Source organism: Salmo trutta, chromosome 20 (genome assembly GCF_901001165.1).
Source record: "Salmo trutta chromosome 20, fSalTru1.1, whole genome shotgun sequence".
NCBI classification, from domain to species: domain Eukaryota; kingdom Metazoa; phylum Chordata; class Actinopteri; order Salmoniformes; family Salmonidae; genus Salmo; species Salmo trutta.
The window spans coordinates 30,937,328-30,960,902 of NC_042976.1; the positions used below are offsets into that span (position 1 = coordinate 30,937,328).

The 23,575-nt window shown below is 40.7% G+C and overlaps 1 protein-coding gene across 1 annotated transcript in view; it reads left to right on the plus strand.

The window, feature by feature from the left end:
* Window positions 1–268: 268 nt before the first annotated feature.
* LOC115155839 (SPRY domain-containing protein 7) overlaps window positions 269–23,575 on the plus strand; it is a 41,851-nt gene continuing 18,544 nt past the window's right edge. The window contains exons 1-3 of the mRNA XM_029702818.1: window positions 269–1,160; window positions 1,335–1,451; window positions 19,691–19,857. Of these exons, the coding sequence (XP_029558678.1) occupies window positions 1,064–1,160; window positions 1,335–1,451; window positions 19,691–19,857 (381 nt within the window). The 5' untranslated portion in view covers window positions 269–1,063. The remainder of the gene's footprint in view (window positions 1,161–1,334; window positions 1,452–19,690; window positions 19,858–23,575) is intronic.

Sequence of the window (23,575 nt, forward strand, 5' to 3'; positions counted from 1 at the left end):
TCTGACGCTATTAGCGCGCACCACCGCTAACTAACTAGCCATTTCACATCGGTTACACATATATATACAAATATACATATATATACACATATATATACACATATATACATATATATACATATATACATATCTATATATATATGAATGCTGATTGCCTGAAAGCCGTGGTATATGAGACCATATAGCACAGGTATGACAAAACGTTTATTTTTACCGATCTAATTACGTTTGTAACCAGTTTATAATAGCAATAAGGCACCTCGGGGGTTTGTGGTATATGGCCAATATACCGCCTGTATATATATGAACATCAGGTATGTGAGTTTGCATTGTAAGTTAATGTTCAACCCCACCAATGCTCAGTGCATGGATACAAAGAAGCCAATTGGAAGCGCTATCAAAAGACTTAGTGATATGCTACTGAAAGTGCTCCTTATATATATATTTTAACTCATTACATATAGGTCTACCCAGCAACAATAGGGGTGTATAGGCATTTCCCCCTTTTTTGACAGGAGATGGAATTGCCACTCCACACACGATCATGTCATGTGTCCCAATGCTTGACACATTGATAACCAATAGCTACTAAGTCACGTGTAAAAAAAATATGTTGACCTTGATTTTCTTCCCTTGTTTCCATGCCATCAGGAGCATCTGCGTATCTTCGCAAGCAATGCGATTGGACGCATTTGAGAGGAGCGTATGTTTGGCTCATGACACTGTGTTATGGATCCCACCAGGTGTCCCTGTTTCATAATGATGGTAGCTTTTCTCATGAGCTCTTTCAGAGCTCGTTGACTTCGTCGATGTGACTCTGTTTCCGGATAATATTTCAGCGCAAGGAAGGTTTCCACTAGTTACCACAGCCACAAATTGGCTGTATCGTAAAATTAATGAAAACTAAAATGTGCTTTGTGGTCTTAATTTAAGGTTAGGCATAAGGTTAGCAGTATAGTTTAGGTTTAAAAATCACATTTAAATAAGTGACATTGTAGAAATACGCGGGGTTTATGACTTTGTGGCTGTGGTAAGTAGAGACGACCGTGTAAAAATTGCTGCGATGTTTACGTGTTGCCTGGGATGCTGCGGAGATGGGGGAACGGGGCATATTCCTCTCAAAGAAATGCCCACCGTCCAGTTAGACACGCATCATATGGGTGAGAGGCAAAAACTTTCCCGACGGTTGTGTTTTAAGCAGTAAAGGCCGGTCTGGTTAGCCTAGCTTGGCTAACAAATCAACGTAGCTTGCTAGGGGTCTAACGTCCACCTGGCTGTTTTCAAGGCACTGCAGTCGTAAATAAAAAAAATATTTAGATTTCTTTCTCCTTCAGGCACCGATGTAGTCATAGTGAAGAGTGGCCGGAGAATATGTGGCACCGGTTGTTGCCTTGCCAACGCTCCCCTGCACCAAAACAAGAGTTACTTTGAGCTCAAGATCCAGTCCACAGGTAAGTAAATTATTGAAAATGAGTCCATATACTGTCCACCTGTCTGTACAGTTGCGATATTAGCATGTACATCTTGGTGAGGCAAACTCCCAACTTTTTTTGATGCATGCCAGCAAAGCCACAACACAACACTAAACAATACATGAATTGCACTATAACGGTGACAAACAGTGCCCACAAACTTAGGGCCTACATAAAGCTCTCCCAACAGCAGAGTCCCTCCCAACAGCAGTCCCAACACCTTACCACTGCTACACCTGGCTATCAGCGGAGCCAGTTCATTTAGCCTCATTTTCTGCCTTAAAAAAATATAGCTGATATGGTTGACTTGCTTAAACAAATGTGGTTTCTACTGACAAATGAGATGTATAAACTATGGCGTAAGGGGACAACGAGCGGATAAGAGGCAATCTGTAATTTCGATTAAGACAATGAGCGTGCTAGGACGGACGTAGTCAATATAACTATTTGTTCAGCACTTTTGAAATGTACAGCGACAGAATTCAGAACATAGGCCGTTCTTACAGTATTCTCCCTGTACACCAAGTCAGAAACATAGGATAAATAAAGGGGGCAGATAATGAAAGTGCTTACAATATTAGATGATGACATTTCTCTAAAACAGGCTGTAGGCTTCATGTGCACCACCAAGTCAGAACAGTAAGCTAAATTGAGGGTTAACCTGTTTGGGCTAGGGGGCAGTATTGAGATTTTTGGGAAAAATATGTGCCCATTTTTAACTGCCTCCTACACCAACTCAGAAGCTAGAATATGCATATTATTGTTCAGGTTTGGATAGAAAACACCCTAAAGTTTCTAAAACTGTTTGAATGGTGTCTGTGAGTATAACAGAACTCCTATGGCAGGCAAAAACCTGACAAGGTTTCATGCAGGAAGTGGCCTGTCTGACAAGGAGTCGTGCGTCTTGCATCTGTTTCTTGAAAAGTAAGGATCTTAGCTGTAACGTGACAATTCCTAGGGCTCCAATAGGCTCTCAGAACCCGCGAAATACCTGAAGGTTGACGAGGCGGCCTCTGGCTGAAACAAATTATCGCCTTTGGTAAGTGGCCGATCAGAGGACCATTGAATGAGGCACGTGCACGATTCGCCCCCGTGGAGAAATTTAATTCGGCTGTTTAGGCTCATTGCAGATTCCCGGTCGGAATATTATCGCTTTTCTACGAGATAAATGGCATAAAAATTGGTTTTAAACAGCGGTTGACATGCTTCGAAGTACGGTAATGGAATATTTAGACATTTTTTGTCACGCCATGCGCGAGACCGTGATGTAGCATTCTGATAGTGTCTAGAACTCACGAACAAATCGTCGCTGTTTGGATATAACGATGGATTATTTGGGACCAAACCTACATATGTTATTGAAGTAGAAGTCCTGGCAGTGTATTCTGACGAAGAACAAGAATGGTAAGAACATTTTTCTTATAGGAAATGTGATTTTGGTGAAGGCTGAACTGGGTGGGTGTCTAAATAGCTAGCCCTGTGATGCCGGGCTATGTACTTAGATTATTGCAAAATGTGCTTCATCCGAAAAGCTATTTTAAAATCGGACATATCGAGTGCATAGAGGAGTAATGTATCTATAATTCTTAAAATAATTGTTATGCTTTTTGTGAACGTTTATCGTGAGTAATTTAGCAAACTGTTAGTAAATTCCCCGGAAGTTTGCGGGGGGTATGCTTTTTCTGAACGTCACATGCTAATGTAAAAAGCTGGTTTTTGATATAAATATGAACTTGATTGAACAGACATGCATGTATTGTATAACATAATGTCCTAGGTGTGTCATCTGATGAAGATCATAAAAGGTTAGTGCTGCATTTAGCTGTGGTTTGGGTTTATGTGACATGATATGCTAGCTTGAAAAATGGGTGTCTGATTATTTCTGGCTGGGCACTCTCCTGACATAATCTAACGTTTTTCTTTCGTTGTAAAGCCTTTTTGAAATCGGACAGTGTGGTTAGATTAACGAGATTCTTGTCTTTAAATAGCTGTAAAATAGTCATATGTTTGAGAAATTGAAGTAATAGTATTTCAAACGATTCAAAAATCGCGCCATTGGATTGAAGTGGCTGTTACGTAGGTGGGACGAATTCGTCCCACATGCGCCAGAGAGGTTAAAGGGACCAAATTATTAGGGTGAGGCACATGGGCTACTAACAGCTTACTACACAACAAACACTTATGTATACTGTAGCTATGAAAGTAATATTATCTCCCTGGCATATTACATCATTTATGTAGCAGCATACAAGACATTTTTGGACTCACTTTGTTTTGATGTGGTCACTTTAACAGGAAAGTGGCGCGGCAGTCCTTAGTGGGCAAATTTTGTCATAAAAGTCTGGCATTCTCTGGATTTATGGTGCTTTAAACACAACTGGGAACTCGGAAATAAACAACGTCGAATCATGATTACGTCAGTGATCTTCAGGTCGGAGCTCTAGAAAGAGGATGTCTTCCTTTCTTAATTGTAATTATATATTTTTTTGCTTGAATATTCGAAACATACAATATACTTGCAGTGAAGCCGCTCAACAACTACACCATACCAGTCATCCAACAGACACCCATTCAGAGTGACACACAGAAGCATCCAGGGTCAATGCCCTGCTCAAGGGCACGTTGACAGATCTCCCACCAGGCAAAAAAATGTGAACCCGAACCCTCCAAGATTCCCCCCACAGTTCCCCAATAGCTGTCCCTCAACCATTCGAGAGCCCTCCCACAGTCCCCCCCAAGAAGAAAAATAAAAATACAATTAATTCCATTCCCCACCCCCAAGAACCCCCCCCAATGCACCAACAACCAAGTGAATGAACTAAAGAGAAAAAAGAAAAAGACAGAAGAAAACGTCAAACAATGCAAAAAATAAATAAATAATCAACCAACCAAACTAAAAAACAAAGGACATCAAGGACAACTAAAATCATAACAGCAATGCCAACTGTATATGTTTGTGTGCATGTCTGGCACTATTACATGTATGTGTGTGTTCTTGTATGCGTTTATTTGAATGAGAGTGTGTGTATATGCATGTGTTCAAACACCTGCACGGCATCAGCCTCAGGCAAACCAGCATTAGCTGTAAAAACACTGCCCCTCAGTGTCATTCAAACATACTTTTTATAAAGTTTTATTTTGACTTAATTTTTTACTTTTAACTTTGACCATCATTCTATCTCCCGCACTGCAACTCTACTCTACATCTCCAATTCCACATCCCAACCCTTAGCTTCCCGCAGTCCATCCCACCTATCGCTGCTGGCCACCCTCTTCGGATTTCTACACAACATATATCTTTCAACTATGCTGTGATGTACAATTTCAATCTATCGAATAGAATCCACAGATTACAAGTTGAAGATAAATACTTTTACTTAGAGTATTAGTATATTAGTAATTGACTGACCCGGTCTCTCCAGATCTCCTAACAGTACTATTTCTAGGGTCAATTTTAGATCAATGCTATGCATTTTCAGCCATTCCTGAACCTGAGGGCAATACCAAAATAAATGGTCTATTGATTCTGTATCCTCACAACAAAATCTGCAGAGCTTCGATGATTTTATTCGCAAAATATTCAACATTTTGTTGGTGGCAAGAATTCTATATAATAATTTTAGCTGAAAAGCATGATGTCTTGATTCTTGCATTGTTTTATATATCAACTCATTCACCCTGTACCATGGAATCGGTACATCAAAAATCTCTTCCCAACTATTTTGCAATCTGTATGGCACAGTTGTCAACATCCTGGTCCTCAAATTAAACTGGTATACTTTCCTATTTATGCTATTTTTATTCTTCCGCAAGTTTTGATCCTTTATATTGGGCAGACAGACCAGTTCCCCACCTCCTCCCACTGCCACCTGCCTCCTCCATTTTTGGGGTAATGCTGTAATCAGTTGGTCGTACTCTTGGATTGAGCAGACCTTCCTGTACAATTCTGATAACTCCATGAAGGACATAACTCTACCATTCCAATTTACAATATAATTTAAGAACAAAATACCCTTTTCAAACATCTTTCCCATAAATACAGGTATTTTATCAACCTGCACATTTGAGTTCAGCCATAATATTTGTTGTAATATTTGTTCTGTCTTTTCAGGGTGATGAAATTGTAGCCAGCTCTGCAATTCTTGTTTGAAAAAGAGAGACTTTTTTTCAAAGTATCATTTTCAATTAATTGAAAATGAGACATGGCAATCTGCACAAAGGCAAAAATAAAAATGTTAAACAATGGATGAGCTTTTCTTAGTAATCTACTTGAGAACCATTTAGGGTTCAAGTTAAACTTTTGAGTAAGTGAAGCTTATAGAGAGAGGTTTAGTGCTTTTAAATTTAATAATCTCAACCCACCCAATTCATATTCATTATATACAGTCGTATGAAAAAGTTTGGGCACCCCTGACAATTTCCATGATTTCCATTTATAAATAATTGGGTGTTTGGATGAGCAATTTCATTTTGATCTATGAAATAACTGATGGACACAGTAATATTTCAGTAGTGAAATGAGGTTTATTGGATTAACAGAAAATGTGCAATATGCATCAAAACAAAATTAGACAGGTGCATAAATTTGGGCACCCCAATAGAAAAATCACATCAATATTTAGTAGAGCCTCCTTTTGCTAAAATAACAGCCTGTAGACGCTTCCTATAGCCTCTAATGAGTGTCTGGATGAAGGTATTATGGACCATTCCTCCTTACAAAACATCTACAGTTCAGTTAGGTTTGATGGTTACCAAGCATGGACAGCCCGCTTCAAATCATCCCACAGATTCTCAATGATATTCAGGTCTGGAGACTGGAATGGCCATTCCAGAGCATTGTACTTGTTCCTCTACATAAATGCCCGGGTAGATTTTGAGCAGTGTTTTGGGTCGTTGTCTTGTTGAAATATCCAGCCCCGGCGTAACTTCAACTTTGTGACTGATTCTTCAACATTATTCCCAAGAATCTGCTGATATTGAGTGGAATCCATGCAACCCTCAACTTTAACAAGATTCCCAGTACCGGCACTGGCCACACAGCCCCACAGCATGATTGAACCCCCACCAAATTTTACTGTGGGTAGCAAGTGTTTTTCTTGGAACGCTGTGTTCTTTTGCCGCCATGCATAACGTCCCCTGTTATGAACAAATAACTCAATCTTTGTTTCATCAGTCCACAGCACCTTATTCCAAAATGAAGCTGGCTTGTCCAAATGTGTGTTTGCATACCTCAAGCGACTCTGTTTATGGCGTGTGTGCAGAAAAGGCTTCTTCCGCATCACTCTCCCATACAGCTTCTCCTTGTGCAAAGTGCGCTGAATTGTTGAACGATGCACAGTGACACCATCTGCAGCAAGATGAGGTTGTAGGTCTTTGGAGGTGGTCTGTGAGCTGTTTTTGACCGTTCTCACCATCCTTCGCCTTTGCCTCTCCAATATTTTACTTGGCCTGCCACTTCTGGCCTTAACAAGAACTGTGCCTGTGGCCTTCCATTTCCTCACTATGTTCCTCACAGTGGACACTGACAGCTTACATCTCTGCGATAGCTTTTTGTAGCCTTCCTCTAAACCATAATGTTGAACTATCTTTGTTTTCAGGTAATTTGAGAGTTGTTTTGAGGCCCCCATGTTGCCACTCTTCAGAGGAGACTCAAAGAGAACAACAACTTGCAATTGGCCACCTTAAATACCTTTTCTCATGATTGGATGCAGTTGTCTATGAAGTTCAAGGCTTAATGAGCTCACCAAACCAATTGTGTGTTCCAATTAATCAGTGCTAAGTAGTTTCAGGTATTCAAATCAACAGAATGACAAGGGTGCCCAAATTTTTGCATAGCCTATTTTTCACATCTGATTTAATTTCATACAACTTAATATTGCTTAATATTACTAAAAATCTTTGTCTGGACAATACCCCAGAACTCAGCTTTATTAGAAAATGAATGGCATGCCACTGTGATCATTTTCTGTGACGACAGAGTAAATTATTATGCAGCCTCAGAGGGGTGCCCAAACCTTTTCATACGACTGTAGATAGGCACGCTTTATTTTGTCTGGTTTAGCGTCCCAGATAAAGCAAAATATGTTTTGCTCATATGATTTGAAAAACAAATCATCAGGAGTAGACAGCTCCATAAGTAAGTGAGTAAACTGAGATATGACTAAGGAGTTAATCAGGGCAATTTTTCCATAAATAGACAGGTGTTTACCTCTCCTCCATGGTTGCAGGATCTTGTCTATTTTTACAAGTTTTCTATTGAAATTCATTGTGGAGAGCTTATTTATATCTTTTGTGATATGAATACCAAGTATGTCTACTTCACCATCAGCCCATTTTATAGGTAAACTGCAGGGTAATGTAAAAGTTGTATTTTTTTAAAGATCCAATATGTAATATTGTACACTTATCATAATTAGGTTTTAGTCCAGAGAGTACAGAAAAGTTATCTTGATATTCAATGAGACATTGCATGGATCTAGCTTTCGGACTTATTATAAAACTTGAGTCATCGGCATACATGGACACCTTCGTTTTTAAGCCTTGGATTTCTAATCCTCTGTTATTGTATCTGATTTTAATAGCTAGCATTTCGATGGCCATAACGAATAGATATGGTGACAGTGAACACCCTTGTTTAGCTCCTCTTGACAATTCAAAACTCTGATAAGTAGCCATTATTTACTATTTTACACCTGGGGTTGCCATACATTATTTATACTAATTTTATAAGAGAATCACTGAAATTTCAAAAAATCCAGGCATTTATAAATAAAATCCAATCTTACTTTATCAAATGCCTTTTCAAAATCCGCTATTCATCAGGCTCCAGGCCATTGGCTACATATGTCTGGATGTCATGGATGATAGGCTTCTCCACAACTTGAGCCAGAATCTTCAACATTTCGTCCACTATTATGTGTGACCTGTATTTTGTGTTCTTGCCAATCTTCAAGTAAATGAGAACAATGTGAAATAAGTCAGGTGACATTTAAATAACAAGTGAAGAAAATATGAACAAAAACACCTTGAGCTTTTGTGAAGTAGTCACAACCCAGCAATTCAGCAAGGTCCAGCAGTTATGGGAAGTTTGTGTGATGGGCCTGCTCCCGCTTTGTTAGATGTTACAGACATTTAAAACCCACAATGACGGCCTCGTGCTCAAGCACTGTGGTTGGCTCGAATGCAACCATGACTGAGGAGCATGTGATCAGCAACAGACATAATGCGTTATTACTGAGCCACGGTTAGTGCACAATCTGAGACATCTTTTACATTAGAAGACATTTTGAGAAATGGAAGGATCCAATAGAACAATCTTTACCTTTTGCCAGCATTGCATGAGCCCTCACACTTTCCATGTGGTGCTCTATCCCTGAGTGCCGGTTAATATAGTCCAGCCGATGAATCTGGGCCCCTATTTCAATAAAAGGGTGCTTTGACACACCCCTTTTAGCAGTCTGCCTATGTTGACGGCAGAGGCGGCAGAACATTCCTAGACGGGATGTAGAGTGTAGTTTAGTGGAATTACTGGTGTCTGGGGTAATACCTATTACAGATAGCAAGCATTACAAAACTACACATAATGCTGTAGGCTTTACTCCTCTCCTCCTTTTCTCCTTCCATCTCCCCTCCTGGCTCTCTCTTCTGCTCCTCTCTGACCCTCATGCATCCCTACCTCACTCCCGGGATTCTGCCTCTTCTCTGTCTAGTAAAGTAAGCCATACACTTATAAAAAATGATAGCTTAAGCTTTTAAAGAGTTAGCTAACTAAATCAAGTTTCATTTAATTCAGGCTGATTTGAAAGCTAGTTAAGTTAATGTTACCTGACACTTGTCTCTGCGCCCCATTTCTTTTTCATTGCTGTGGCGGGAAATATTTCAATAAACTAATGAGGGAAAAAAATTGAATTGAAGACCGATAAATGTATCTATCTTGCTTGCACTTGAATCTTCCAAATGAACTAGCTAACTTGCTAGACTAGTAACGTTTGTTAACCATGTTTCTATCACTAATATTATAGATCTAAATCATGTTAGTAGAGTTTTTAGGTTATAGCTAGCGTATGTAGTTGACTAGTTGGCTAGCTAACGTATCTTTCTTGCAGGTTCTCACGTAGGTGCACTCTGACATGATTCAAGTGAATTGTGTTTCGTGCTGCAAAGCTTCTGTGTTGGGCACAGGTTCAGTCTGAAGTGATTCAAGTTATTGTGTTTCGCACTGCAGAGCGCTGGTCACTGGCGCGCTGTGTTTCTTGAGTTGCAGGCTGACTGCCACAGAGCTAAATAACCTTCAGAACTATGTTGAACCCAGACAGATGATCTATTTACCAAGAAAAGTGAATGTGCTTTACAGAACTTTATTGAAACTGTGTTTGGTAGAAATAGGATGTTTATTTTTGTGTGGCGGCAATGATTTTGCCCTGGCGTAGCGCCACACGTAAATGAACACAGAGGAAACACTGACGTGATTTGATGTCATTTTATCTGTGGCCAATGACTTTGAGCCTTCTTGGCAGCACCGGTAGATTTTTGCGGTGACGTAGTGTCCCCCTGAGTGACAGAACACTGAGCCAATCACGAGAGGCTAGAGAACATTACCAACCCCTATGCTCCGTATTTTCCGATGGCTGCCCCACCACCACAGAAAGCACTGAGCTAGGCTGAAACACCTGCATTTTGGAGATGCCTTACTCAAGAAAGCAAAAAAGAGCATGTTTGTATGCGGCTTTATTAACTCAATGATTATTATTATTATTATTTTTTTTTTTACATTGTTTGCAAACTGATATGCGACATGCATGCAAAACACACATTTATAATTATTATTTGAAGCTAAACAGGTGGGGCTCTACCTGCCCTGAATGACGGGTCGCCAATGTGTCTGTCTATGTGTGGGAGATAAAATAGATAAGGAACTAAGGGTAATGTCTTTTGGTGTGGGTGTGCGTGCACAGAAGGCAGGGTATGTACTATGTACCCCATTCATACTGTAGATGCTAACTGTTTTAGCACCTATTGACAATAGTAGCTTCTGACCGGGGGTGTTTTGTTAAGCGCCCCGATGCTAGTCTAAACATTAACACCCATCGCTTGCGATACGTTTTTGGAAACATAAGGAATGTATCTTTCATATCCGTGTGAAATAATTTTCTAAAAAAACAAAAGGTTCAATTACTACATACCTTTTTATAGGGTATGGTTAGTGTTCCCACATGGCCATATTCCATGTCACATCGCTTGGTTACAGACAGAAGACATAGGCGGCTGGCTACCTGTGCTAATTGGATATCTAGCCTGCTCTGAATACCTGTGTGTAAGAGTAACTGGAGAGGAAGTGTAGTTCATCAACTTCTTTGGTATAAAGGCATTCGTAACAATATGTGAGTTCCGCCACCTACTGTGCGGGTGGATAATAAAGATCCCCAAAATGAAATAATGCAGGGTAAAAAATGAATAAATGATAGTATGGATATACAGTTGAAGTCAGAAGTTTACATACACCTTAGCCAACTACATTTAAACTCAGTTTTTCACAATTCCTGACATTTAATCCTCGTAAAAATTCCTTGTCTTACTTAGGTCAGTTAGGATCACCACATTATTTTAAGAATGTGAAATGTCAGAATAATAGTAGAGAGAATGATTTATTTCAGCTTTTATTTCTTTCATCACATTCCCAGTGGGTCAGAAGTTTACCTACACTCAATTAGTATTTGGTAGCATTGGCTTTAAATTGTTTAACTTGGGTCAAACGTTTTGGGTAGCCTTCCACAAGCTTCCCACAATAAGTTGGGTGAATTTTAGCCCATTCCTCCTGACAGAGCTGGTGTAACTGAGTCAGGTTTGTAGGCCTTCTTGCTCGCACGCGCTTTTTCAGTTCTGCCCACAATTTTTCTATAGGATTGAGGTCAGGTCTTTGTGATGGCCACTCCAATACCTTGACTTTGTTGTCCTTAAGCCATTTTGGCACAACTTTGGAAGTATGCTTGGGGTCATTGTCCATTTGGAAGACTCATTTGCGACCAAGCTTTAACTTCCTGACTGATGTCTTAAAATGTTGCTTCAATATATCCACGTAATTTTCCTCTCTCATGATGCCATGTATTTTGTGAAGTGCACCAGTCCCTCCTGTAGCAAAGCACCCCCACAACATGACGCTGCCACCCCCGTGCTTCACGGTTGGGATGGTGTTCTTCGGCTTGCAAGGCTCCCCCTTTTTCCTCCAAACATAACGAGGGTCATTATGGCCAAACAGTTCTATTTTTGTTTCATTAGACCAGAGGACATTTCTCCAAAAAGTACAATCTTTGTATCTTTGTAGTGACTGGGTTTATTGATACACCATCCAAAGTGTGATTAATAACTTCACCATGCTTAAAGGGATATTCAAATGTCTGCTTTTTTTTTACCCATCTAACAATAGGTGACCTTCTTTGTGAGGCATTGGAAAACCTCCCTGGTCTTTGTGGTTGAGTCTGTGTTTCAAATTCACTGCTCGACTGAGGAACCTTGAAGATAATTGTATGTGTGGGGTACAGAGATGAGGTAGTCATTAAAAAAATCTTGTTAAACACTATTTTTACACACAGTGAGTCCATGCAACTTATTATGTGACGTGTTAAGCAAGTGTTCACTCCTGAACTTATTTAGGCTTGCCATCATTGTATTTAGGCCATCATGGTAAATAAGAATTTGTTCTTAACTGACTTTTAAAAAAACAAAGGGGGTGAATACTTGTTGACTGAAAGCATTTCAGCTTTAATTCATTAGTAAAAATTGAAGAACATAATTCCACTGTGACTTTATGAGGTATTGTGTGTAGGCCAGTGACCAAAAATTGAAATGTAATCAATTTTAAATTCAGGCTGTAACACAACATAAGAATTCAGACCCTTTACTCAGTACTTTGTTGAAACACCTTTGACTGCGATTACAGCCTTGAGTCTTCTTGGGTTTGATACTACAAGCTTGGCACACATGTATTTTGGGAGTTTCTCCCATTGCAGATCCTCTCAAGCTCTGTCAAGTTGGATGGGGAGCATCGCTGCACAGCTATTTTCAGGTCTCTTCAGAGATGTTAGATCGGGTTCAAGTCCAGGCTCTGGCTGGGCCACTCAAGGACATTGAGACTTGTCCTGAAGCCACTCCTGCGTTGTATTGGCTGTGTGCTTAGGGTTGTTGTCCTGTTGGAAGGTGAACCTTCACCCCAGTATGAGGTCCTGAGTGCTCTGGAGCAGATTTTCACCATTTTCATCAAGGATGCTCGCTTCATCTTTCCCTCGATCCTGACTAGTCTCCCAGTCCCTGTGGTTGAAAAACATCCCCACAGCATGATGCTGCCGCCACCATGCGTCAGCGTAGGGCTGGAGCCAAGTTTCCTCCAGACGTGACGCTTGGCATTCAGGCCAAAGAATTCAATCTTGGTTTCATCAGACAAGAGAATCTTGTTTCTCATCACCTGAGAGCCTTTAGGTGCCTTTTGACAAAATCCAAGTGGGCTGTCAAATGCCTTTTACAGAGGAGTGGCTTCCGTCTGGCCACTCTACCATAAAGGCCTGATTGTAGGAGTGCTGCAGAGATGATTGTCCTTCTGAAAGGTTCTTCTATCTCCACAGAGGAACTCTGGAGCTCTGTCAGAGTGACCATCTGATTTTTGGTCACTTCCCTGACCAAGGCCCTTCTCCCCGATTGCTCAGTTTGTCCAGGGGGCGAGCTCTAGGAAGAGTCTTGGTGGTTCCAAACTTCTTCCATTTAAGAACGATGGAGGCCACTGTGTTCTTAGGGACCTTGAATGTTGCAGACATTTTTTGGTACCCTTCCCCAGATCTGTGCCTTGACACAATCTTATCTCGGAGCTCTATAGACAATTCCTTCAACCTCATGGCTTGGTTTTTGCTCTGACATGCACTGTCAACTGTGGGACAGGCAACACTCCACCACTGGTATTAGACTCTTCATCACACACTGCTATACCAGAAGTCAGGACAGTATGTACAGTGGCTTGCGAAAGTATTCACCCCCCGTAGCATTTTTCCTACTTTGTTGCCTTTGTTGCCTTACAACCTGGAATTAAAATAATTTTTTTGTGGGGTTGTATCATTTGATTTACACAACATGCCTACCACTTTGAAGATGCAAAACATGGTTTTATTGTGAACAAACAAGAAATAAAACACAAAAAACGGACAACTTATGCGTGCATAACTATTCACCCCCCAAAGTCTAAACTTTGTAGAGACACCTTTTGCAGCAATTACATCTGCAAGTCTCTCGGGGTATGTCTCTATAAGCTTGGCACATCTAGCCACTGAGATTTTCTCCAATTCTTCAAGGCAAAACTGCTCCAGCTCCTTCAAGTTGGATGGGTTCCGCTGGTGTACAGAAATCTTTAAGTCATACCACAGATTCTCAGTTGGATTGAGGTCTGGGCTTTGACTAGGCCATTCCAAGACATTTAAATGTTTCCCCTTAAACCACTCGAGTGTTGCTTTAGCAGTATACTTAGGGTCATTGTCCTGCTGGAAGGTGAACCGCCGTCCCAGTCTCAAATCTCTGGAAGACTGAAGCAGGTTTCCCTCAAGAATATCCCTGTATTTAGCGCTATCCATCATTCCTTCAATTCTGACCAGTTTCCCAGTCCTTGCTGATGAAAAACATCCCCACAGCATGATGCTGCCACCACCATGCTTCACTGTGGGGATAGTGTTCTCGGGGTGATGGGAGGTGTTGGATTTGCGCCAGACATAGCGTTTTCCTTCATGGCCAAAAAGCTACATTTTAGTCTCATCTGACCAGAGTACCTTCTTCCATATGTTTGGGGAGTCTCCCACATGCCTTTTGGCAACATTTTTTTCTTTAAGCAATGGCTTTTTCTGGCCACTCTTCTGTAAAGCCCAGCTCTGTGGAGTGTACTGCTTAAGGGGGTCCTATGGACAGATACTCCAATCTCCACCGTGGAGCTTTGCAGCTCCTTCAGGGTTATCTTTGTTGCCTCTCTGATTAATGCCCTCCTTGCCTGGTCTCTGAGTTTTGGTGGGCGGGCCTCTCTTAGCAGGTTTGTCGTGGTGCCATATTCGTTATGTTTGGAGGAAAAAGAGCGAGGCTTGGAAGCCGAAGAACACCATCCCAACCGTGACGCACAGGGGTGACGGCATCATGTTGTGGGTGTGCTTTTCTGCAGGAGGGACTGGTGCACTTCTCAAAATAGATGGCATTATGAGAGAGGAAAATTATGTGGATATATTGAAGCAACATCTCAAGACATCTGTCAGGAAGTTAAGGCTTGGTCGCAAATGAGTCTTCCAAATGGACAATGACCCCAAGCATACTTTCAAAGTTTTGGCAAAAGTCAAGGTATTGGACTGGCCATCATAAAGCCCTGACCTCAATCCTATAGAAAGTTTGTAGGCAGAACGGAAAAAGCGTGTGCGAGCAAGGAGGCCTACAAACCTGACTCAGTTACACCAGCTCTGTCAGGAGGAATGGGCCAAAATTCACGCAACTTATTGTGAGAAGCTTGTGGAAGGCTACCTAAAACGTTTGACCCAAGTTAAACAATTTAAAGGCAATGCTACCAAATACTAATTGAGTGTATGTAAACTTCTGACCCACTGGGAATGTGATGAAAGAAAGAAATCATTCTCTCTAGTATTATTCTGACATTTCACATTCTTAAAATAAAGTGGTGATCCTAACTGACCTAAGACAGGGAATGTTTACTAGGATTAAATGTCAGGAATTGTGAAAAACTGAGTTTAAATGTATTTGGCTAAGGTGAATGTAAACATCCGACTTGAACTGTAGCTGATACCAAGAATGCTCAGTCATGACTAGTTCATAGAATGGGGGGCACCATAAGCCACTTTGGGTTCATCCTCTGGTGACCTGCTTCTGTTGTCTCCCAGATGCCAGGACAATTAGGAATACTGAGGCCTTCATTCTGTTCCTCTAGGCTATCTCGGTGACATCCACCACATCTTATCTATGGAATGCCAGCTGTAGGTTTTTAGGCTCCTCTCAGTTCACACAGACATTTAATAGAACATAAATGTCTTACTGTTTATTTAAGTATATAATTGTCCAATATCCAACAAATCAGACAAAAATTACATATTTACATCACATTAGCCAAAACATTGACTAGAAGGAAAGCTTTCAAAATGACCGTATGCCAATATACAGTGCATTCAGAAAGTATTCAGACCCCTTGACTTTTTCCACATTTTGTTACGTTACTGCCTTATTCTAAAATTGAATAAAAAAAACATGTACATCAATCTACACACAATACCCCATAATGACAAAGTGAAAACAGGTTTTTAGACATTTTTGCAAAAAATGCATAACAGAAATGCCTTATTTACATAAATATTCACACTCTTTGCTATGAGACTCGAAATTGAGCTCATCCTGTTTCCATTGATTATCCTTGATGTTTCTACAACTTGATTGGAGTCCACCTGTGGTAAATCCAATTGATTGGACATGATTTGGAAAGGCACACACCTGTCTATACAAGGTCCCACAGTTCACAGTGCATTTCAGAGCAAAAATCAAGCCATGAGGTTGAAGGAATTGTCTGTAGAGCTCCGAGATAAGATTGTGTCAAGGCACAGATCTGGTGGTGGCAGCATCATGCTGTGGGGATGTTTTTCAACCACAGGGACTGGGAGACTAGTCAGGATCGAGGGAAAGATGAAGCGAGCAAAGTACAGAGATCCTTGATGAAAATGGTGAAAATCTGCTCCAGAGCACTCAGGACCACATACTGGGGTGAAGGTTCACCTTCCAACAGGACAACAACCCTTAGCACACAGCCAATACAACGCAAGAGTGGCTTCAGGACAAGTCTCAATGTCCTTGAGTGGCCCAGCCAGAGCCTGGACTTGAACCCGATCTAACATCTCTGAAGAGACCTGAAAATAGCTGTGCAGCGATGCTCCCCATCCAACCTGACAGAGCTTGAGAGGATCTGCAATGGGAGAAACTCCCCAAATACATGTGTGCCAAGCTTGTAGTATCAAACCCAAGAAGACTCAAGGCTGTAATCGCAGTCAAAGGTGTTTCAACAAAGTACTGAGTAAAGGGTCTGAATTCTTATGTTGTGTTACAGCCTGAATTTAAAATTGATTACATTTCAATTTTTGGTCACTGGCCTACACACAATACCTCATAAAGTCACAGTGGAATTATGTTCTTCAATTTTTACTAATGAATTAAAGCTGAAATGCTTTCAGTCAATAAGTATTCACCCCCTTTGTTTTTTAAAAAGTCAGTTAAGAACAAATTCTTATTTACCATGACGGCCTAAATACAATGATGGCAAGCCTAAATAAGTTCAGGAGTGAACACTTGCTTAACACGTCACATAATAAGTTGCATGGACTCACTGTGTGTAAAAATAGTGTTTAACAAGATTTTTTTAATGACTACCTCATCTCTGTACCCCACACATACAATTATCTGCAAGGTTCCTCAGTCGAGCAGTGAATTTGAAACACAGACTCAACCACAAAGACCAGGGAGGTTTTCCAATGCCTCACAAAGAAGGTCACCTATTGTTAGATGGGTAAAAAAAAAGCAGACATTTGAATATCCCTTTAAGCATGGTGAAGTTATTAATCACACTTTGGATGGTGTATCAATACACCCAGTCACTACAAAGATACAGGCATCCTTCCTTCCTAACTCAGTTGCCAGAGAGGAAGGGAACCGCTCAGGGATTTCACCATGAGACCAATGGTGACTTAAAAAAATTTTTGTTTCAGAGTTTTTAATCGCTGTAATAGGAGAACTGAGGCTGGATCAACAACATTGTATTTAGTCCACAATACTAACCTAATTTACAGAGTAAAAGGAAAGGAAGCCTGTACAGAGCAAAAATATTCAAAAACATGCATCCTGTTTGCAACAAGGCACGAAAATAATACTGCAAAAAATGTGGCAAAGCAATTAACTTTTGGTCCTGAATACAAAATGTTATCTTTGGGGTAAGTCCAATACAAAGCATTACATTACAGAATACCACTCTCCATATTTTCAAGCATAGTAGTGGCTGCCTCATGTTATGGGTAGGCTTGTAATCATTAAGGACTGGGGAGTTTTTCAGGATAAAAAAGAAACAGAATGGAGCTAAGCACAGGCAAAATCCTAGAGAAAAACCTGGTTCAGTCTGCTTTCCAACAGACACTGGGCGACAAATTCACCTTTCAGCAGGACAATAACCTAAAACACAAGGCCAAATATACACTGGATTTGCTTACCAAGATCACATTGACTGTTCCTAAGTGGCCTAGTTACAGTTTTGACTTAAATCTACTTGAAAATATATGGCAAGACTTGAAAATGGTTGTTTAGCAAAGATGAACAACCAATTTGACAGAGCTTGAAGAATTCTGAAAATAATAATGGGCAAATATTGTACTATCCAGGTGTGGAAAGCTCTTAGAGACCCAGAAGAAAGGCTCTTTGAGACTCAGAAAGACTCACAGCTGTAATCACTGCCAAAGATGATTCTAACATTCAAGGGTGTGAATACTTATGTAAATGTGATTCTGTATTTCATTTTAACCTCTAGGGGCTATGTGGGGCGCAAGCGTCCCACCCCGGGTACACCCTATCAACAACAGGTGAAATATCAAGAGCGCCAAATTTGAAAACAATTAAATGTCATAATTCAAATTTCTCAAACATACAACTTTGAAAGATAAACATCTCCTTAATCTAACCACGTTGTCCGATTTCAAAAAGGCTTTACGGCGAAAGCATAAAGTTAGATTATGTTAGGAGAGTACATTGACAATAGCTGTGTGTAATGTTTTGTCAATTCAAAGACAGGCGTCACCAAAAGCAGAAAACCAGCTAAAATTATGCACTAACCTTTGACAATCTCCATCAGATGACACTCCTAGGACATTATGTTAGACAAAACATGCATTTTTTGTTCTATCAAGTTCATATTTATATCCAAAAACAGCGTTTTTCTATGGCGTTGATGTTGAGGAAATCGTTTCCCTCCAATAACCGCCAGTCAATCAGCACAACAAATTAAATAATTACTATTCGAAAACATTGGTAAAATATTATATTGTCATTCAAAGAATTATAGATTTACATCTCTTGAACGCAACCGGATTGCCAGATTTAAAAATAACCTTACTGGGAAATCACACTTTGCAATAATCTGAGCACTGCGCCCAGAAAAATACGTTGGAGAGATCGAAAATACTATGTAAATAATACCTTTTGATTCTCTTCATCAGATGTCACTTCCAGGAATCCCAGGTCCATAACAAATGTAGTTTTGTTCGAAAAAGCTCATAATTTATGTCCAAAAAGCTCCGTGTTGTTAGCACATGATCTATGCCCGCCGGACTTCTCTTCATGAACGAGGGGAAAAAAATATTTACGTTCGTTCAAACATGTCAAACGTTGTATAGCATAAATCATTAGTGCCTTTTTTAACCAGAACATGAATAATATTCAAGGCGGACGATTGCATTCTCTTTTAAAACGTATTGGAACGAGAGTACCCAACATGAACTCGCGTGCCAGAGTCTAATCGGCCACCACCGTTCCAAGGCTCTTGTTCGGTCAGATCTCACAGTATAAGACTCAAAACACTTTGTAAAGACTGACATCTAGTGGAAGCCATAGGAAGTGCTCAACGATTAATAAGCCCCTGTGTGTTTCAATGGCATAGGCTTAAAGGTAATTCAACACATCAGGTATCCACTTCCTGTCAGAATTTGTCTCAGGGTTTTGACTGACATATGAGTTCTGTTATACTTACAGACACCATTTAAACAGTTTTAGAAAATTCAGAGTGTTTTCTATCCAAACCTGAACAATAATATGCATATTCTAGCTTCTGAGTTGGTGTAGGAGGCAGTTAAAAATGGGCACATATTTTTTTCGAAATTCTCAATACTGCCTCCTAGCCCTAAGAAGTTTTAAATACATTTGCAAATATTTTTTAAAACATGTTTAGTTTGTCATTATGGGGTATTGTGTGTAGTTGGGTGAGAAAAACATATATTTAATCCATTTTGAATTCCGACTGGAACACAACAAAATGTGGATTAAGTCAAGTGGTGTGGATACTTTCTGAAGGCACTGTATTTGCACCTCTGTAACCTTTTTGTGAAATGGTTTAAAAAGCAGCTCAGTACAGTTTGTGTTGGGAAACTTGTTTTTAAGGTTCTGAACTCTGTGTGCAGGTATATGGGGGATAGGTGTGGCCACTCAGAAGGTGAACCTGAACCAGGTCCCCATGGGGCGGGACATCAACAGCCTTGTCTTGAGGCATGATGGCTCGGTGTACCACAACAACGAGGAGAAAAACCGCCTGCCTGCCAACAGTCTTCCACAGGAGGGGGACATCGTGGTGAGTGGACTGGTTTGGTGGAGCGCAACAAAGTCATAAACACACTCAAGGTCTATATAAAGTGTCAATAAACATGAGCTATAACAACTCAAACAAAGCAAGGAAAGCACATGGCATACTTGACAAACATAGGCATATTATTATATTCTAATAAACAAAATGAAGTCCTCAACTCCAGATACATAAGCAAAAAAACTTACTTGCTCAATAATGCATCCAGGTAATGAAGGGAATAAACTTCAAAAGTTAAGAACTATAAACTAACAGTGCAAATATAATTGAACAGCTATATGGAAGCTCAATTATCATGGTATTTCTTAATGGTAAGTTTACAAACATATGTTATGGTAAGTATAATCAAAACTTGTATCTCTATGGTAAGTGGTGAAATAAGTATAACTAGTTATAATTGTGATGGCTTAGCAGATAATAAGAAAAGATGATCAGTCTTTACCTAGCTAAAAGAGAAGGAATATAATATCTGGTGTTTACAGGAAACTCATTCTACGCCTTTTAGATGAAGTTGAGTGGGGGGATATATTTCTCCCATGGGCAAAGAAACTCAAAAGGGGTGATGATATTAATGAACAATAATAACTGTTCAAAAGGATCCGTGGATCATTTTAAATATGCTATTGGACCATAAACAGATTTGGCTCATTAATCTCTACAGTCCAAATAATGATGATCCACGCTTCTTTGAAAATATATATAATAATGTATCGATCTTACAAGCAATAAATGACTCAATTATTATAGTGGGAGATTATAATACGGTTTTAAGTACCTCGATGGACCTTAAAGGAAATCGCAACTAGAAAACAATCACTCTCATGCACTTAAGGAAATCCTGAATATTATGGATATATTGGAACTAGTGGATATATGGAGGCTTAAATATCCTGACCTAGTGAGAGATACAGTACCAGTCAAAAGTTTGGACACACCTACTCATTCAAGGGTTTTTCTTTATATTTACTATTTTCTACATTGTAGAATAATAGTGAAGACATCAAAACTATGAAATAACACATATGGAATCATGTAGTAAACAAATTAAAATATATTTTATATTTGAGATTCTTCAATGTAGCCACCCTTTGCCTTGATGACATCTCTGCACACTCTTGGCATTCTCTCCACCAGCTTCATGAGGTAGTCACCTGGAATGCTTTTCCAACAGTCTTGAAGGAGTTCCCACATATGCTCAGTACTTGTTGGCTGCTTTTCCTTCACTCTGCGGTCCAACTCATCCCATACCATCTCATTTGGGTTGAGGTTGGGTGATTGGAGGCCAGGTCATCTGATGCAGCACTCCATCACTCCTTCTTGGTCAAATAGCCCTTATACAGCCTGGAGGTGTGTTGGGTCATTGTCCTGTTGAAAAACAAATCAAATTTTATTGGTCACATACACAGGGTTAGCAGATGTTAATGCGAGTGTAGCGAAATGCTTGTGCTTCTAGTTCCGACCGTGCAGTTATATCTAACAAGTAATCTAACAATTTCACAACAACTACCTTATACACAAAAGTTTAAAGGAATGAATAAGAATATACACATATAAATATATGGATGAGCGATGGCCGTGCGGCATAGGCAAGATGCAGTAGATGGTATAGAGTACTGTATATACATATGAGATGAGTAATGTAGGGTATGTAAACATTATATAAAGTGGCATTGTTTAAAGTGACTAGTGATACATTTATTACATCCAAATTATTTAAGTGGCTAGAGATTTGAGTCAGTATGTTGGCAGCAGCCACTCAATGTTAGTGATGGCTGTTTAACAGTCTGATGGCCTTGAGATAGAAGCTGTTTTTCAGTCTCTCGTCCCAGCTTTGATGCACCTGTACTAACCTCGCCTTCTGGATGATAGCGAGGTGAACAGGCAGTGGCTCGGGTGGTTGTTTTCCTTGATTATCTTTTTGGCCTTCCTGTGACATCGGGTGGTGTAGGTGTCCTGGAGGGCAGGTAGTTTGCCCCCGGTGATGCGTTGTGCAGACCTCACTACCCTCTGGAGAGCCTTACGATTGTGGGCGGAGCAGTTGCCGTACCTGGCAGTGATACAGCCTGACAGGATGCTCTCGATTGTGCATCTGTAAAAGTTTGTGAGTGTTTTTAGTGACAAGACATATTTCTTCAGCCTCCTGAGGTTGAAGAGGTGCTGTTGCGCCTTCTTCACCACGTTGTCTGTGTGGGTGGACCATTTCAGTTTGTCCGTGATGTGTACGCCGAGGAATTGTAAAACTTTCCACCTTCTCCACTACTGTCCCGTCAATGTGGATGGAGGGGTGCTCCCTCTGCTGTTTCCTGAGGTCCACTATCATCTCCTTTGTTTTGTTGACGTTGAGTGTGAGGTTATTTTCCTGACACCACACTCCGAGGGCCCTCACCTCCTCCCTCTAGGCCGTTTCGTCGTTGTTGGTAATCAAGCCTACCACTGTAGTGTCGTCTGCAAACTTGATGATTGAGTTGGAGGCGTGCATGGCCACGCAGTCATGGGTGAACAAGGAGTACAGGAGAGGGCTGAGAACGCACCCTTGTGGGGCCCCAGTGTTGAGAATCAGTGGGGTGGAGATGTTGTTTCCTACCCTCACCATCTGGGGGCGGCCCGTCAGAAAGTCCAGGACCCAGTTGCACAGGGCGGGGTCGAGACCCAGGGTCTTGAGCTTAATGACGAGTTTGGAGGGTACTATGATGTTAAATGCTGAGCTGTAATTGATGAACAGCATTTTTACATAGGTATTCCTCTTGTCCAGATGGGTTAGGGCAGTGTGATTGCGATTGGGTCGTCTGTGGACCTATTGGGGCGGTAAGCAAATTCGAGTGGGTCTAGGGTGTAGGGTGTAGGGTGGAGGTGATCCTTGACTAGTCTCTCAAAGCACTTCATGATGACGGAAGTGAGTGCTACGTAGTTTAGCTAGTTTAGCAATCAAACAAGCTAAGCGTCAGTATAGAGACAAAGTAGAGTCGCAATTCAACGGCTCAGACACGAGACTTATGTGGCAGGGTTATGGATTGACTGTAGTAGTTTAATTCAGTTACCTTAGCTTGCCTGGGAACAGGAACAATTGTGGCCCTCTTGAAGCATGTGGGAACAGCATACTGGTATAGGGATTGATTGAATATGTCCGTAAACACACCATCCAGCTGGTCTGCGCATGCTCTGAGAACACGGCTAGGGATGCCGTCTGGGTGGCAGCCTTGCAAGGGTTAACGCGTTAAAATGTTTTACTCACGTTGGCTGCTGTGAAGGAGAACCCGCAGGTTTTGGTAGCAGGCTGTGTCAGTGGCACTGTATTGTCCTCAAAGTAAGCAAAGAAGTTGTTTAGTTTGTCTGGGAGCAAGACGTCGGTGTCCGCGACGGGGCTGGTTTTCTTTTTGTAATCCGTGATTGACTGTAGACCCTGTCACATACGTCTCATGTCTGAGCCGTTGAATTGCGACTCTACTTTGTCTCTATACTGACGTTTAGCTTGTTTGATTGCCTTGCGGAGGGAATAGCTACACTGTTTTTATTCGGTCCTGTTTCGGGTCGCCTTGCTATGATTAAAAGCAGAGGTTCTCACTTTCAGTTTTATGCGAGTGCTGCCATCAATCCATGGTTTCTGGTTGGGGAAGGTTTTAATAGTCACCGTGTGTACAACATCACCAATGCACTTGCTAATAAACTATGCTCACCAAATCAGCGTATACATCAATGTTGTTGTCTG